Source organism: Oculina patagonica, chromosome 2, assembly GCF_052425735.1.
Source record: "Oculina patagonica isolate OP01 chromosome 2, crgOcupat, whole genome shotgun sequence".
NCBI lineage: Eukaryota > Metazoa > Cnidaria > Anthozoa > Scleractinia > Oculinidae > Oculina > Oculina patagonica.
The window spans coordinates 25,228,719-25,244,322 of NC_135759.1; the positions used below are offsets into that span (position 1 = coordinate 25,228,719).

The 15,604-nt window shown below is 36.0% G+C and overlaps 2 protein-coding genes across 4 annotated transcripts; one reads left to right on the forward strand and one right to left on the reverse strand.

Annotated features, from left to right (window-relative positions):
- Nucleotides 1–1,646: 1,646 nt before the first annotated feature.
- Nucleotides 1,647–10,115, reverse strand: LOC144643747 (5-hydroxytryptamine receptor 4-like). 3 transcript variants are annotated; one of them, XM_078503084.1, is made up of 4 exons: nucleotides 10,059–10,115; nucleotides 5,700–5,783; nucleotides 4,696–4,928; nucleotides 1,647–4,013 (listed from the first exon to the last, which is right to left on the reverse strand). In XM_078503084.1, exons 3-4 carry the CDS (start codon nucleotides 4,916–4,918, stop codon nucleotides 3,205–3,207), a joined length of 1,032 nt encoding a protein of 343 aa, XP_078359210.1. In that variant the 5' UTR covers nucleotides 4,919–4,928; nucleotides 5,700–5,783; nucleotides 10,059–10,115; the 3' UTR covers nucleotides 1,647–3,204. The 3 variants fall into 3 exon arrangements, with proteins under 3 accessions (XP_078359210.1, XP_078359209.1, XP_078359208.1); XM_078503083.1 differs by lacking the exon at nucleotides 10,059–10,115 and adding an exon at nucleotides 8,789–8,909; XM_078503082.1 differs by lacking the exon at nucleotides 10,059–10,115 and having other exon boundaries at nucleotides 5,700–6,249.
- A 595-nt stretch (nucleotides 10,116–10,710) lies between these two features.
- LOC144642243 (melatonin receptor type 1B-B-like) lies at nucleotides 10,711–15,497 on the forward strand. Its single transcript, XM_078501224.1, has 2 exons — nucleotides 10,711–11,634; nucleotides 15,489–15,497. The coding sequence occupies exons 1-2, from the start codon at nucleotides 10,711–10,713 to the stop codon at nucleotides 15,495–15,497; spliced, it is 933 nt and encodes a 310-aa protein (XP_078357350.1).
- The last annotated feature ends 107 nt before the right edge of the window (nucleotides 15,498–15,604 follow it).

Here is a 15,604-nt window from a genome sequence, read left to right on the forward strand (position 1 = left end):
TAAACATCATGTTTTATTACTTCTTGGGCTATTGCAGTGATAATCATTTTGTAAAAAGAAATAATTTCAGTCAAACCAGATATTAAAGCAGATTATAAAGGTCTGGTTTCTTTATTAACTAAAATTAATTTTAAGATAACAATGGAGTTTAGAGTGAAAACAGTATTTCTGTAAAATACAAATCACTAAAGTTGTACATAATAGTGGAGTTTAAACAAAAGAAAACAATAGAAATAGCATAAAATTGTACAATTTAGCATCTCACTGTTTCACATATGGTGTTTGCACTGTTCTATTTAACTGTTTTACCCACCTCAAACTGCTTATCCCCCCCTAAACTTCTTTATAAAAAATTTTAGCCCCCCCTCTTGCCACTCTGAAATAGCCTTGACCCCCCCCCTTCTTTTTTTCCCTCCCCCCCTCTACATAAATAATGACCGGTCCCTAAGCAAGAACGATGGAAACCTGTACTCGAAAACATCGCTTTGTGTCATCAGATTTAGCTTCAATAGACACTTCAAGCAAGTGTTGAATATCGACATTATAAAGGACAAGAAATTTAATGAAGGTAACCGAGTTTTTGAGGTTTAAGCTTAAATCAAATTTAAAAGGGAGCGTTGTTGTGTATTTGTGTACTTTGCCTACTGTCAAAACCCTATTAAATTCATTTTGTGCATTTGGAGCTCTGGAAATATTTTGAATGAATAATAAAACAATTATTGAATACGGCTTTCGTATGATATGAAGAATTATGCAGATCTCGGATGGTGTTTTCCGCCGAAGCCGAAAATACTCTGCCTCATCCAATAATTGCTAATTGTTTAACTATTTTTCGACCAAGGTTAAAAGGTTAAAAAAATTGCCCAACATTTTCTAGACTTCCCGAACTTTTGTATTAAAATTCTGCAAGTTTCAAATAGTAAAAACATCGAAGATCCGTTACCAGGATTCATAATAAAATTAGTAATAACACGTTCTCTGGTAACAAAAATATTTAAAATTATAAGCTTTCGGCAGCCAGTCTGCTGTCTTCGACGGTTTGAAATGTCTGATAAAATAGACCTTAACCTTAGACCTTTTCCTAGTCGTAGAAAAAAAGAGCAAAAGGTTAGCTGAACAATGTGTGTTAGTTCACTGTATGCAAAATGAAGCGTTTTCATTATTTCAGTCGAAAAACAATTTGATGAGCATACTCTGTCGTCTTTATTCATTCATTCATTTGTTGGTTTTGTTTATCTATTATTATTTACTCCCTAATATAAGCTCAGGTCATATTAATATTTAGCGGAGCTTATGTGAAATGCAAGAGAACGCCGGGGGTGTACACGGGGAACACATAAGGCAATGCGCGAGGAAATGCACGAGAGCGCATAACGTAAGGGAGAACCCGCCGAGAACCGATCGGGAAACCATGAAGGAACGCACAGGATTGCGTACAGGGGTCATACAAAAACCTCTCACTCGTCCTATAGCGCCATGCACCAGTAAGGCTCAGTGTAGACTTGCACCAAGTCGCCCTCTATTGGCCTATACCTAAAACCGCGCGTCGAAGGACTTTGAGAAAGTCTAGGCTCAGTTCTACAAATTTAGCAACAAAATATGCAAATAGTAATTTCAAATATCAAGAGGGTACTTCATCATTGTAACACTCATTGTTTCTTTATTTTTCTTAAATTAATATCTTACAAATACATTTAGAATTAATTATTTTTTTAATTAACGTAGAAAGAGTACTGACTACTAGCTTGTGAGAAAAACTCTGACTGCTCAACTTCGTATTATAATAGTTGATTCACAGCAAGCTAGGAATGCCTTAGTCTCAGGATTTGTAATTGGTTGCAGATTGTTTTACATATTTACAAACACCTATTGCTGGTAATGTTCCAGCGGCATAAAATACCTTTATAAAGATCTAGACGTGCTAGCGCAATCACTTGTATGCAACACACAATTCAAGCTACAAAAAGTCACACAATATTCTGATGGACTGGCCAAAATGTAATAAAGGACACTTAGCAAGAAACCAGTTCACCCTTAATCTCACGATAGACTACTTATAGTCTTTGAAAATCTTCTACGCCTTAATAAAAATATTGCCAAGATGAAAAAAAAAAAACAATTTTGATTTCCAGGAATGATCACCATCGAATTTCTTGTTGCCATACCAATTGTTACCATGGTATTTAGAATAAGTAAGTTTATCGATTTATCAGGGAATAATGTCTCTTTAAACCGACAAATTTAGTAAAAATACATTACCACGATAATGAACTATAAAAATCCCTTAAGTTTGTTTACTTTATATTTCTAACTGTGGTAAATGTTAACTTTATATTACAATATATCAAAACATTAGAGTGAATTCGTGTAACCCGTTTTTATATGCAAATGCGCCGTGTAATATTTAAATAAGCTGTACAGGAAAACAGAAAATTGCGGATAAATCGTAATTATTTGCATGTGGAAGTCAGGTTAAAATTCAAGCATTTACCAATATGTAAAAACCAAAACAGATAACGGGGCTTAAAATTTATCATGCCTTGAATTTTCTTGCGATTTTAGACAAACATTTTATATTTAACATCTCGTAAAGAAAAACAAACTAATTTTCGATTTAGGTTGAACATGTTCTTGAAGTTCTTAAAGAAAGACACGTCCTGTTTATACTTATTTTCTGTATAACTATTAAAGTGATTTCTTTGAGGTTTTCTGACCACTCGTGTATTGTTTTATTGTACACAAACATTAGAATATTATACGACTCATTAACATATAAAAAACGGGTTACACGAATTCACTATATTGACTGGTAACAGTAACCAAATGTACACAATGTGAATCCATTCCCTCAATGCTGCTTGAATAGAAAACAAAAAAGAAAATCGTAGTTTGTGACTGAACTGTTTTGAACAAGAAGTTGCAAAGGAGAATCACACCATTCACCGCCTACACATTCCTTTCGGGTTGAAACTTTGTTTTTTTATATATATATTATGGCTTATGATTCAAGCGTCCTTAGAAAACTTAACGATATTTCAGCAAAATTTAAAACATCACACGAGCAATAACATTTTTTTTTCACGGTAACATTCGTAGAAAAAGCATGGGTTGTTTTTCAGTTTTATTTATGTAGTTTCTGTTTCTTTTATCTCAAACCTGAAAAGCTTAAGAAATCTTTTCCCGTTGTTCCATTTTGTTGAGTTTTTATTCTGTGCCATCTACTGTGTAACGCGTAGCTGCCGTTGCCTGTGTCTGGGTCGAGCCCAGTTCAGTTTCTGGAGATATTTCACTGCCTCTATTGCATCCCAAAAGCTTTTTGAACTCCTTCCGGTATTCTTTGTTAGTAAAACAGTAAATCAAAGGATTCATGCAAGAATTAATAAACACGAGAACATTGAATCCCTTATGCAATGGGCTGCCGATTTTTGTGATACCGAAGGGACTGAGAATATAAATGGACTGCGAGGGAAAAACACAAACCGTCAAGGCCGCTGCTGTTAAAGCGCACATGCGCAATAGTAATCTCTGTCGCCTTCGTTTGTTTAAATTCTCAGTGCTTTCCCCGGGGGATGATGGGAGATTTATAACGATATGGCCAAAAGTGAGCCATGTTAACAAACAAGGAATGTAAAATGCGACAAAACTATAGGCGATAATAAAAGCTCGTGTACCGTACGTGCCGTACGGCGCTTTCTTAGAAATGCATTTCTTGCCAGCGAGTTTTGTCTCAATCAACTTATTCATGGAAAGAATACACGTGATAATAAACATGGCAAAAACGTAAATGATGATACGTTTTCTGCTAAACTGATTCTTGTATATAATTGGTCTGAGCACGCAGTACCATCGCTCGATAGCAAGGCAGGCCACAAGAAGGATAGAGACTTTTCCCATTGCAAACAAAAGATATCTGTTTGCGAGCAGCCGGCAAAAAATCTCGCCACCTAATCCGGGAGGGACTGGGTATGCGGACTTAGGAATGGCGTATCCAGGAGTAGCTACCAGGAAGACTCCTGAAAGAAAAAAATTACAGCGTTGACACAATGAAGGCTTTAATTGCCGCTTGTTACTTTGTAACTTTACAAAATGAACACTATATACGAATACAGTCGAACCTCTTCTTACGGAGACCTCTATATACCGGACAGCTCACTTTGTCCCAAAGAAAGCAGAATTCATATAATCTCCCTAAAGTACAGACGCTTCGTAATATATACGGACACTCATCTCTGTACCTTTGGTGTCCGTATTAAAAAACGTTCGATCGTACAAAGTTGTGTGACTCAAACGCACGTGTAGCTCGTTTTTGAGCAGCTGACGGTGGCTTTGTGGAGGCTTGTTTGTACTAAGGCATTGCGAGCGTTCGTCGTGGGTTAGAATAGCGTTCAGCCTTGGTGTTGAATCAGGATTGCCTTATATGTTAAACCTGGGGTTTAATTCTGGAACTTTCAAGGCAACTTGACGAATGAATCTCAGTAAGAAACATCCGGTTTTGGCAAAAAAGAAACTAATGCCACAGGTCTCATAGCTCATAATCACGCACAGAGGATAGTAGGACCAGTTCACACGTCCCTCTTTTAGAAGCTGGAGAGATCTTCTTATATTTACTTTCTTTCTCAAAATGAATTTGCCATTCAGAGCTACAACAACCAATCAAGGAAGAGAAAGTAAACGATTCTAAAGTTACTAACTCACCAGTCAGCATATCCACCACAGCCAAACTAAACAACAGAATATTATGGGGTTTCTTTAACATGGAAGGTTTCCTCAGAAGCACGATACAGAATAACAAGTTGAATGTGAAGGAGGCGACAGCAATTACCCAGAATGTCACATGAATAGCAGGGTCAAGGCCTTTCGGAGGCGGAGGTTTTGAACTGACCGTCGACGGAGGGAGGGAAGTGGTATTGCCTTCCATGCTGAGTCAGCTGAAAAAAACAAACATAGAATTGGTAAAAAATCAATTCAAGTACTCGACAAAGTGTTTTCGTACGTCCTTTATCAATATATATTGATAAACAGAAAAAAAAATCACGTGCAGATGAAAGATTATTTCTACATTAAAACGAAGAAAAAGCAGTGTTTAAGACTTTATCTCTTCGATGCTTAGTTTCATCACGATTTTGCGGATACAGTGCGACGTTTTTTTAGTGGGTTTTAGGCGTTGTTCTCAATAAAAGAAAATTGATTTCTGATAAAAATTATCAACGTTTATGGACACTCTAAGTAGCCATTTACTACTTTAAAAGAACCCGTAGAAATTTGCAAGTTTACAAGAGCTGTCATGTATACAATATCTGGCGGCGTTTGCAATTTTTCTGCGACAACCTGCCTGCTAATTTATTTTTTATTTTTGTTTCTTTTTCCTAAAATTGCAAGAATACCTGTTTAAAACAACAAAACTGCATTAATGGCGGTAGTGTATAATTTTATTTATAATCAAGGCGAAGGAAGATACTGATTAAGACAAAACAAAACAGCAAATTCTGTTACCTTAACCTATTTTCTTTTGGGCATTCATTTGTTCGAGGCTTACTTAGTTTGTTGTTTACAGAGTTTATTCCGTTTTCAAACTTAACAAGAAGATAAAAGAAGCAGAAAAACGGTATCTTCCGTGCATTGTTAAACTGTTGTTTACTGAGAGACGAAGAATCAGTTCATACGGGACTCGGTATATAAATTAAGTTTATCATGCTTACCTTCTTCTAAGCAACCACACGTCACATTCTGAAACTGGTCACCAACAGAAGTCAGCGGTGGATTCCGACCTTGTAGTTTGCATTCTTGAAATTAAAATAAAAATTCAGTGAAGAATAAAAAAAAGTTTTTTTCAAGTGAATTGTAAGAAGCATCCATCCCAGCCTTAAGTTTAAAAAGTAAAAATCTAATGATTAAAATTACATTCGCCGTATAGTAAACAACTCCTGCTACGACACCGAGCTCTACAACGAGGAAACAAATACAGTGGTACTCCATTATAATGAGGAGGCACCGATATAACGAACGATCTTTTTCAGCCTAGTAAAAGTAAAATGTGTGGTAAAAAACCCAATTTAACGAATCCCGTAATAACAAAAACATTTTGCCTGTCCCTTGGCACTTCCTTATATCGGGGTTCCACTGTCTGAGAATAACTTGCCAATTGTCTATCGTGCGTCCTCTTTTTAATTTGGGCTGAACATAGCGAGTAACTCTGAAATGTTTATCCGATAATTAATATTACGTTTTTCGTCAGTGAGCTGCAGAGCCTCTTCAGAATTAGACACGATCAAAACGAAATACGACTTTTAATCCAAAACACGTTGCAAACATCACGGAAGGAAAATTGGCGTTTTCTTCTAAGTCAAATTGTGTGCAACCCATCAAGGTAACCCCAATAAAGAATTTTTCTGAAAGCTTATTGAATAAAGATTCTAATGAGAGATTTTGTTTGCATCATATAGCCCATAATAGCAACGTCAGCTTTGTTTACAATATGATTTGCGCAACTGTTTGAGAACACATTTCATAGAGCCTAAACTATGGAATTTGATCTACATATGCTCTAACGCCAGATTTCTTCTCCCATTTTTTATGAATTTTTAATCTCAAAGAAGCCCTAAAAACGCCATTTTAAAGTTTAAAAATTAATAAAAAATAATGGAGCAAGAAAAGAAAAATCTACACCGTTTTTAGATCAATATATGTAGATCAAATTCCACATAAAAGTTTTGCTCTCATTAAATGTGTTCTCAAATAAACTAAGTTGCGCAACATCATAATGCAAAGTCTCCTATGTCTATATGATCAAAACAAAATCCAAAATTACAATCTTTATTCAACAGCTTTCAGAAAATTTACTTTTTGGGGTACATATGTTTCCCATCGCTTGGAACGAAAACGCCAATTCCTTCCGTGATACCTTAATGCTCACAAAAAAGTTGAAATGGACACTAATGGCCAATTATGGGCAGGTGTACATTTAAACAAAACTGTATGTTATACAAATTGGAAAAGTGGTAAAAGTTTTTAGGCAAACTATTGTTAACCCAGAGAAACATTACCAGAACACTCTCTACAGTCTTAGGCAGGAAATTAAAACCAATCCGCTTTTTATGTTAAAAGAGACTTATTATTATTATTCACAAAGAAATTACAGAAAGTGAAAAAACTTCAGATATTGCTTTACAGTTAAAAGGCAATCGAGGAATAAGAACCATTCAAATTCAAATCTAGGATTTAGGATTTAGGATTTTTTGTAAGTAGCGATCTGTTACTCAGGAACCGAAAAATATCTCCAAGAAATGAAATACCCATTTCTCTGTAAAGTAAATTTCTTCTTAGGCTTCACTCACTCAAACACTCATCCCCATCGAGCCGGCTGGCTTATTGCTTTTAAATTTCTACGTGCAAAATTTCACTGATGAGTGACATATGCAAATTGGTCAGATCACTGATATGAAACAGAGCTGGATGCACCTTCTCACGCAAATATTGTTTCTAAACAGTAAACTATCAATATGCCTATATTGCAAGAAATGAAATTAATTCTGATATACACATCCAGTTTACGCGTCCATGATCAATAGTTTGTTCCTACGTGCTCCTAGAGTGAGGTGAAATAGTGGAAATACCTTAATTCAGATTACTGTAACCTTGTTAACTCTTAAAAAGCTTTTAGCGATGAAGCTTTTTTCGTGTGCATCCATATTCTCCAATAAATAAATAAATAGAATTTAATTCATATTTCAGGCAACTTTACTGAACATAAAGAGACACAATGGTCTTCGAATCATAATGAAACTATTTTTTTTTACCAAAAGTGTGAAATGAACTACAATAAACACAACATTTGTTTTAACTTTCAAATGATACAAAAAACATTCAACGGTACAACAGTTTTGAATACACAGAGAATTTTGCAGCAGTATTTTTTTTTTTGCTTAAAAAAAACGACGAATTTCGTACACGTTCTTCAAAAACATCTTTCAGCGGATTGAAATGTATTTTTCCTGGAGCTTTTAAGAGAGAGCAGTGCCATTGCTAAGCCAATTTAATAGTGACGCCAAGAACCGCGCCGCTCAAGAAAAACAACAGAAGAAAGCAGCTGTTCCTATCAAATTTAAAATAAGCATGCCGGATTACTTTTAAAGCTGTCTGTACAAATTTCAATCAGGTAACGTAAGAATGGTTTCTGTATTTCGCAAGCATACGTGTTCAGAAATTTAATGTTCAGTTTTTAAGCAATGGTGCAATGCGTTACTATGATAACATCTCTTTTTCATTAATTGAAATCAGTAAAAGTACACCAGGGAGTATGCACTTCGGTTTATTTGAATTTGTTCTTTTCTGTTTGTTTGCTTTTTTCCTTTCTTCATTTGCTTTTCAATAAAAAATCACCACGATTTGGCAGATGGATGAAGGTGAAAATTTCAAAATGCCATCATGTGCCTTTAAAATTTACTATTTACTTGCTAATGGAACGGTCTGAAAACGTTTTACAAACGTTCATAGCGACAAGAAAGACTCAGTGTCCATATGTCATGCATTGTATCTAACAAGATAAATTCTACTCGGTAATCTACCTTACAGTTCACATCCGTATTCTGCAAGTATCATTTGTTTCGGAACACTGCTGTTACTTGGAATTGCCACAGCATAATGAAAATATAGTGTTCGCGCAATTCCGGAGTAAGCGTTCCTCCAATAGTCGAGTTATATAGAAGTTATCTACAAAATACTGTGTTGCCTTTAAGGTTTGATTATTCTAAGTTGCCTTTTTTGGCCGATGAACTATTTAGATGCTTACCTGCCTGTATTTCAAAACCAAACATCAACTGTTGTCTCTAAAACCGGGAAAACTACAACAGCCTTCACTTGATCGTTGCCAGAGAGCTACTTTGTGATTAGTATTTGCACCAACACATTTTTTGCAAACACCTGCGCCAAGTGCGAACAAATGAATTTTCTTTTTCAATTGACTAAATGAAAATTTTGCTGACAAGCCCAACTATAGAAAGATTCAACAAACACGGTAAGCACATGTCAAGTTGAAATACAAATGAGAAATATGTCAATATCACACTGTGCACCACTGATAAATCAGCATTTGAAGTGGAATTGGAAAAAATCGAAGGAGATCGTAACCATACTTTCGACAAAGTTTTCCAGAAAAGGCTCAAAGATAAAAACACTGTCAAATTATAAGTGATTAAATGGTATCTAGTGAGGCTTCGTTAAGTTGAATTTAGGAAAAGACAATACCGGTATTTATTCTTTTGTGGCACATAAAAGTAGAGTCAACCCAAAAATAAAAATAGCTAAATTTTATATTTCTGTAACAGGAGTATATTTGCATATCTAAAGTTCTAAAATTCAGGTCTTGTCTTCAATTTATTTTAAAGTGTAAAACGTATATATTTGGTACACTGCCAACCCTGACGACAACAAACATCCTGTTTTTGACAACGTTTTACAATTATAACAATAACTTGGTAATTGGAACGAAGATTAAGGGTCCCCGCGGCGAGAAGAAAGCAAAAACAAACAAACAAACACAAACACGCTCTTATCTGTTGAAAATATTACACCTTGTGTAAGATTAAGAATTGAAAAATACCGTGTACCTTGAATGAAGTTTCGTACTAAACCGTAATTGCAATCACATTGCCCAAGCTCATGTCGCGAAAATAGTGCGATTTGGTGTTTGTGCTTTTGTTTAAAGCGACGCAGTCTTAAAATTAGTGATATAATTAGAGAAAACATTTTTTAACGTAATTGCAAAACATACAACCACAGCAGGACACCCATTCGTACTCTTAATCGACTATAGTTAGTGTAAAAACAGCGAGAAATCATTCCAAATTAACCTGAACGGTTTCAATGATAAAAACCCCAGAAAATAGCAGATTAAAAAAATAAAACCAAAAAAATCACTTAAAAAAGAAAATAACCGAAAGTATTTCTGGTGTTTTAGCGACACCAAGACCAAAGGTACTTAACATGAGAAAACATGCACGATGTTTTAGATTTTGTGAAATAAAGATAAACGAAACAAAAACTATAAATAGATGCATTACCTTTGAAGTAAATCTCACTATGATATCAGGCAAGCTAAGTTTGTATGGAGTTTGTGTTCTGTTTCACTAATCTACACATCTTATATGCAGAGGAAGTCGATTATGCAAATCGTTGATACTCATCCCGAACGGAAATCACAAAAACATGACATGGTTTTGACAAATACTTACAGATCCACTTGAAATCTGCTTGACAATTAATTATTTTTCCCATCACGGTAAGTTTCCTATCCAATATAATTGTACTTCCTGCGCACCCCACTCGTGCATGTCCATAGGGGAAGTCCTTGCCTATTCATTTCATTGAGCGGACGTACAATTGCACAACTTTCCAGTCAAATCAAGCGGAAAAGGTGGTATAATGAAATACATCTTTATTGAGTGGGTGGGCCGGACGCAAAACAAGTTGGTTTTCTCTTATGGTGAACGGAATTCGCTGTGCTGTGCTGCCTGTATACCATGACCTTGAGGATAACATTTTTTAATGTCCGGCTTTCCCACTCGATCAATAGGCGTATTGCGTTTTTACGCGTTTAAAAAGGAAACTTTTGTCAGTGAATATAGTAAAAGCAAGCTGACGAACAGTTATGGCTCGATAAAGGCTGGTTTTTTTTTCACTGGTGACAAAAGCACGAGCATAATTGGACGCATTATGAATGACACCGTGCAAGAAAGAATGGTACAGCTTGCGCTGTCACTTAGAGACAGAGATAGTTGGTTGGTTGCTATCGAGTCTGGCGTCTATTTCGCACTCATATTGTCCGCCTGTTTGGGAAATATCTTGTTGAGCTTGGCCATTTACAAAACACGAAGCCTTAGAATCTCGGCTCAGAATTACTACTTAGTATCGTTAGCAGCCACAGACGTTCTCAGTGCAATTGTTGGTATGCCTCTCACATTTGTGGTGCTTATAAAAGGAACATGGCCGTTTGGTGATTTCATTTGTCAGTTTCAAGGATTTGTGCTGTTGATTGCTGCCTTTGTGTCATTGCTGACATTGGGGATGATTTCCATTAACCGCTATGTGAAGATCGTTAGGTCGGCGAACCTTTACCAGAAAATATTCTGTAGAGGAAACGTTTTGAAATCTATTGCGATATCTTGGATTGTCGCTGTTTTCACCGTTTTAGGCGCCTTTTCCTTTAGTAAAGAAGCATTTCATTACCATCCAGGAAAAGGTTTGTGCTCTATTAAATACGACCTAACCAGCAACGTAGGTCTATATTTTTCTTTTTTGTTCGTGACTGGAACTTCTGTAACATGTTCAACAATTGTTTTTAGTTATTATAAAGTGTTCAGAAAAGTCCGCGCGCATTTTGTTCAAGTTGCGAACTCTTCTCTTCACAATAACAACTCAACTGCCTTCGCCGAGGAAGTCAAAATAACAACTTTACTATTTACAACTGTGCTAGCATTTTTCATTTGTTGGAGCCCTTCAGTTACCGTCGACCTTTACGAAAGTCTTGGTGGTTTTCACACGCTTCCGCGCCAAGTTTATTTCTTTAACGTTTTTACATTTCAAAGTAGTCATGCTGTAAATCCTTTTATTTACGGGTTAATGAAAAGGGAATTTAAGGTGGCTCGACCCAGTTTTTTTCTAGCGATACCTATCAACTTTGAAACCCTCATACTTAAAGGGATTAATGTCAATGACAAAACTGCTATATCACATGCATTACACATAGACTGAACTGCAATATGATATAAATTTTTTGGCGATCAGAATGAATATCACGTGGCAATGACGTCACACAGGGTTTTGCTCTGAATCGAAGTTTAGGCGGTAACCGCATTTTCTCTCGAGATCCTCCACGCTACGTATACCTTGGGTGGTTGCCTTCATCTCAGTGGAGGTTTATCGAAATCTACAAGAGGAATTTTGAAATATCTTGGAATTTCTTTTTAGATGGTATAATTTATGCGTAAAACAAAGTCAAGACTTCATATAAAGAAATTTGCTTCTTTTTTATGTTTAATGAAAGGATTTAGGCCCCATTCCTTTTAGAAATGTCCCATATACTACATCCAAACCTTTAGAAGAAAGTAGAATTGCGCGATTTCGAAAAATATGAAAATATCTTAATCGGAGTAGAGCTCAATGTTTAGCTCTATTTACCATTTTTACGGCTACTTTTGCAAAAAAGCGATTATTTCAAAAACCTGTCGATGAAATTTTTCCAAAATTTTTCAGGATGAAAAATAATCAGTACACCACACAATCCCTTAATTTCATGCTCATTGAAAATTTCTAAGGTTGTCTAAACTAAACGCAAAATTGAGTAAACATTGAAGCGATGTCGAAGTTTGAGATAATTTTGTGCTCTGGGATTTCCTTTTGTTTCGAGTTAAGCACAACATCGAATTCCTGTGCACCACGCGTAAAACGACTACGCTTGGCTACTTTCCGAAATCTTTCCGAAATCTTTCCGAGATATGGAACAATGGAAAAGAAATTGTCACGCATTAGCTTTTCTTGTTGGGTCGACGTCTTGGCTGAGATAAAAGTAAACCAGCTTTGAGAATGGTGTTGTGTGACTGCTTTCTTCAGTTGGAAATGTATTCATTCATCCATTATTGTTTACTTGAACTCGATGAGAATATTACCATATTCCGAACTATTTCGGAAAGCTTTCGGAGGGTAGCCAAGCGTGGTCATTACACGCGTGGTGCACAGGAATTCGATGTTGTGTTTAAATCGAAACAATAGGAAATCCCAGAGCACAAAATTATCCAAAACTTCGACATCGCTTCAATGTTTACTCAATTTTGCTTTTAGTTTAGACAAACTTAGATATTTTCAATGAGCATGAAATTTAGGGATTGTGTGGTGTACTGATTATTTGTCACCCTAAAAAAATTTGGAAAAAATTCATCGACGGGTTTTTGAAATAATCGCTTTTTTGCGAAAGTAGGCGGAAAATTTGTAAATAGAGCTAAACATTGAGCTCTACTCCGATTAAGATATTTTCATATTTTTCGAAATCGCGCAAGTCTACTTTCTTCTAAAGGTTTGGATGTAGTATATGGGACGTTTCTAAAAGGAATGGGGGCTAAATCCTCTCATTAAACATAAAAAAGAAGCAAATTTCTTTATATGAAGTCTTGACTTTATTTTACGCATAAATTATACCATCTAAAAAGAAATTCCAAGATATTTCAAAATTCCTCTTGTAGATTTCGATGAAACTCCACTGAGATGAAGGCAAACACCCAAGGAATACGTAGCGTGGAGGATCTCGAGAGAAAATGCGGTTACCACCTAAAAATCGATTCAGAGCAAAACCCTGTGTGACGTCATTGCCACGTGATATTCATTCTGATCGCCAAAAAATTTATATCATATTGAAGTTCAGTCTATGTGTAATGCATGTGATATAGTAGTTTTGTCATTGACATTAATCCCTTTAAGTATGAGGGTTTCAAAGTTGTTAGGTATCGCTAGAAAAAAACTGGGTCGAGCCACCTTAAAGAAGGCTACAAAAAAATACTGTGTTGTAAAAATAGTCAATAGCTTTCATAGCCTTTTGTGTCTTCTGTTACGAAAGTCATCATGAATCAGAAGTAAAATCAATCGAGAAACGACTTATTTATCAATTGGACTACGAGCCCTTTCCTTTGAGCAAATGCACCGCGTTCACTATCGCTCATGCCTGCGAGTAGTCTAATTGTTTTAGCACACGTGTAGACGATTGCACTCCAAAGCTACAATTTTACATATTTTAAAGCCAAAATCATGAATAATTTTTCTTTTGGAGCAACGCGCTCGCGATTGTGTTCAGTCTATCAACAAATAGAAAACAATGGGAGAAATAATCACAGGCACAGATTTTCAATACAACACGACTGAGAATCTGCACATATTTAATATAATTCTTTGAAGTTGTTCAAAGACAGGCCATGAAAAGATACGAATTTAATTAAAAACTGATGCAGCTCTCGCCAGTTGATTTAATATTGTTGGTTGAATAAATGATAGAGAAACAATAATTTTGATTAGGTTTACGTGTTTAAGACGAAATTCATCTGGAAATCGAGTAATATTAATTTTAGTTGAACAAAAATTGAGTACCAAAATAATTTCATTCCTATTGCGTTATTTTCTACCCTTTTTAACAGCTAAAGATGTAAGTAATTATCCGTGATAACAACAATTTCTTATCAGAGCTCGAGAAAATGAATTTTAAAATTGCCAAAGTTCACAATAACCATGTAAACTATTGGTAAAATTTCAAGTTTAGCTTGAAAGTAAAGAGCAGCGGCATAGGGATTGGTGCAAGCACAAGAACAACTAACGCAATCACTCTTTTTATGGGCTGGAAAGTGAAGAATTAACTCTAAAGTGCTGGACAATAACCCAGGAACTTCCTTCTGAGCGTTTATACTCAGAACAAAATTAGGGACCACACGAGGTAAAGAAAAGTTCCTTGATTTCGGTGAGATTCCAACCCGTCCTCCGGATTAGATCACTGTTGGTCTTCCGACTAAACTACTACTATGCAGCAGGAGCAGGTCGTTGATAACTAGTGTGGCAATTCGTGGCAACGTAGAAATTAGGGGTACAATTGCGAATGCAATGTTGCACCACACTAGAAAGTAGACAATTATTAAACTCCAAGGTGAGTTAAAGTTCTGCAAAACGACCCAGAAATTGTTTTCTGCGCATTAGCCCTTGAAAGGAAATTATCTACTTGTCAGCTTCTAGTATCGGTGCTGCGTAGCGTATGACCTCACTAGGTACCGACCGACGCAAGCATAAGCGTGAGCATAAAAAGCAAACAAAGTTCAAAATCGTTCTTCCTGTACTTGTGCTTATGTCGCGATGGTTCCGAGTGAGGAAACATAAAAACAAGTGTGTTTGTTCTTATGCTTGTGCATATGCCAAAGTCGAAAACACGAGATGCCCTGCCGGAAGAGTTTAAAATTTACGACAAAAATTGTTGAAAATGTGCCATCGACAAAACTGAAGCTCACATTGTTTGTTCCCTGTTTATGAATTACGTAAAATACGATGTGACCTTAGCAACACAAAAAATTACTTTATATTGATGGCTTAATTATCTACACTCGCCCACTCATGAGTATACATTATCAATGAAACTGTAGTGCAAGGACTGGTAAAGATAACCGTATTTGGCATATATGGTCATGGGCCGTGTCTAGCGAACAGGCTGATGAAATGCCTTTTCTCAGCTACGGAATTTGCGCAGAATTGGCGCTAGAAAAGCAGCTCACAAGCCAAAAATGTAAATACACAAGGAAATTATACTCCATCGGCTTGTGAATCTGTTTACCGTGAGATTTTTGGATCTCATCGTAAGACCGCGAGATTGCACTGAACACGTGAGACTTGAAAGGTCTTTGGGCGCTTGGGTCGAAATCATGGCTTTCTTTGTACTTCTTGTTAAGTTGTTATCGTTAATGTATTTACAGCTCAGTTAAATTTGTAATTTAAGAAAAGTATAACCAATGATCTTCTTCTCAACGGTACTTTGTTGTTGTTTTTAAATGCAATACACACAACAAACACTACACTACTCTGTTGTTTA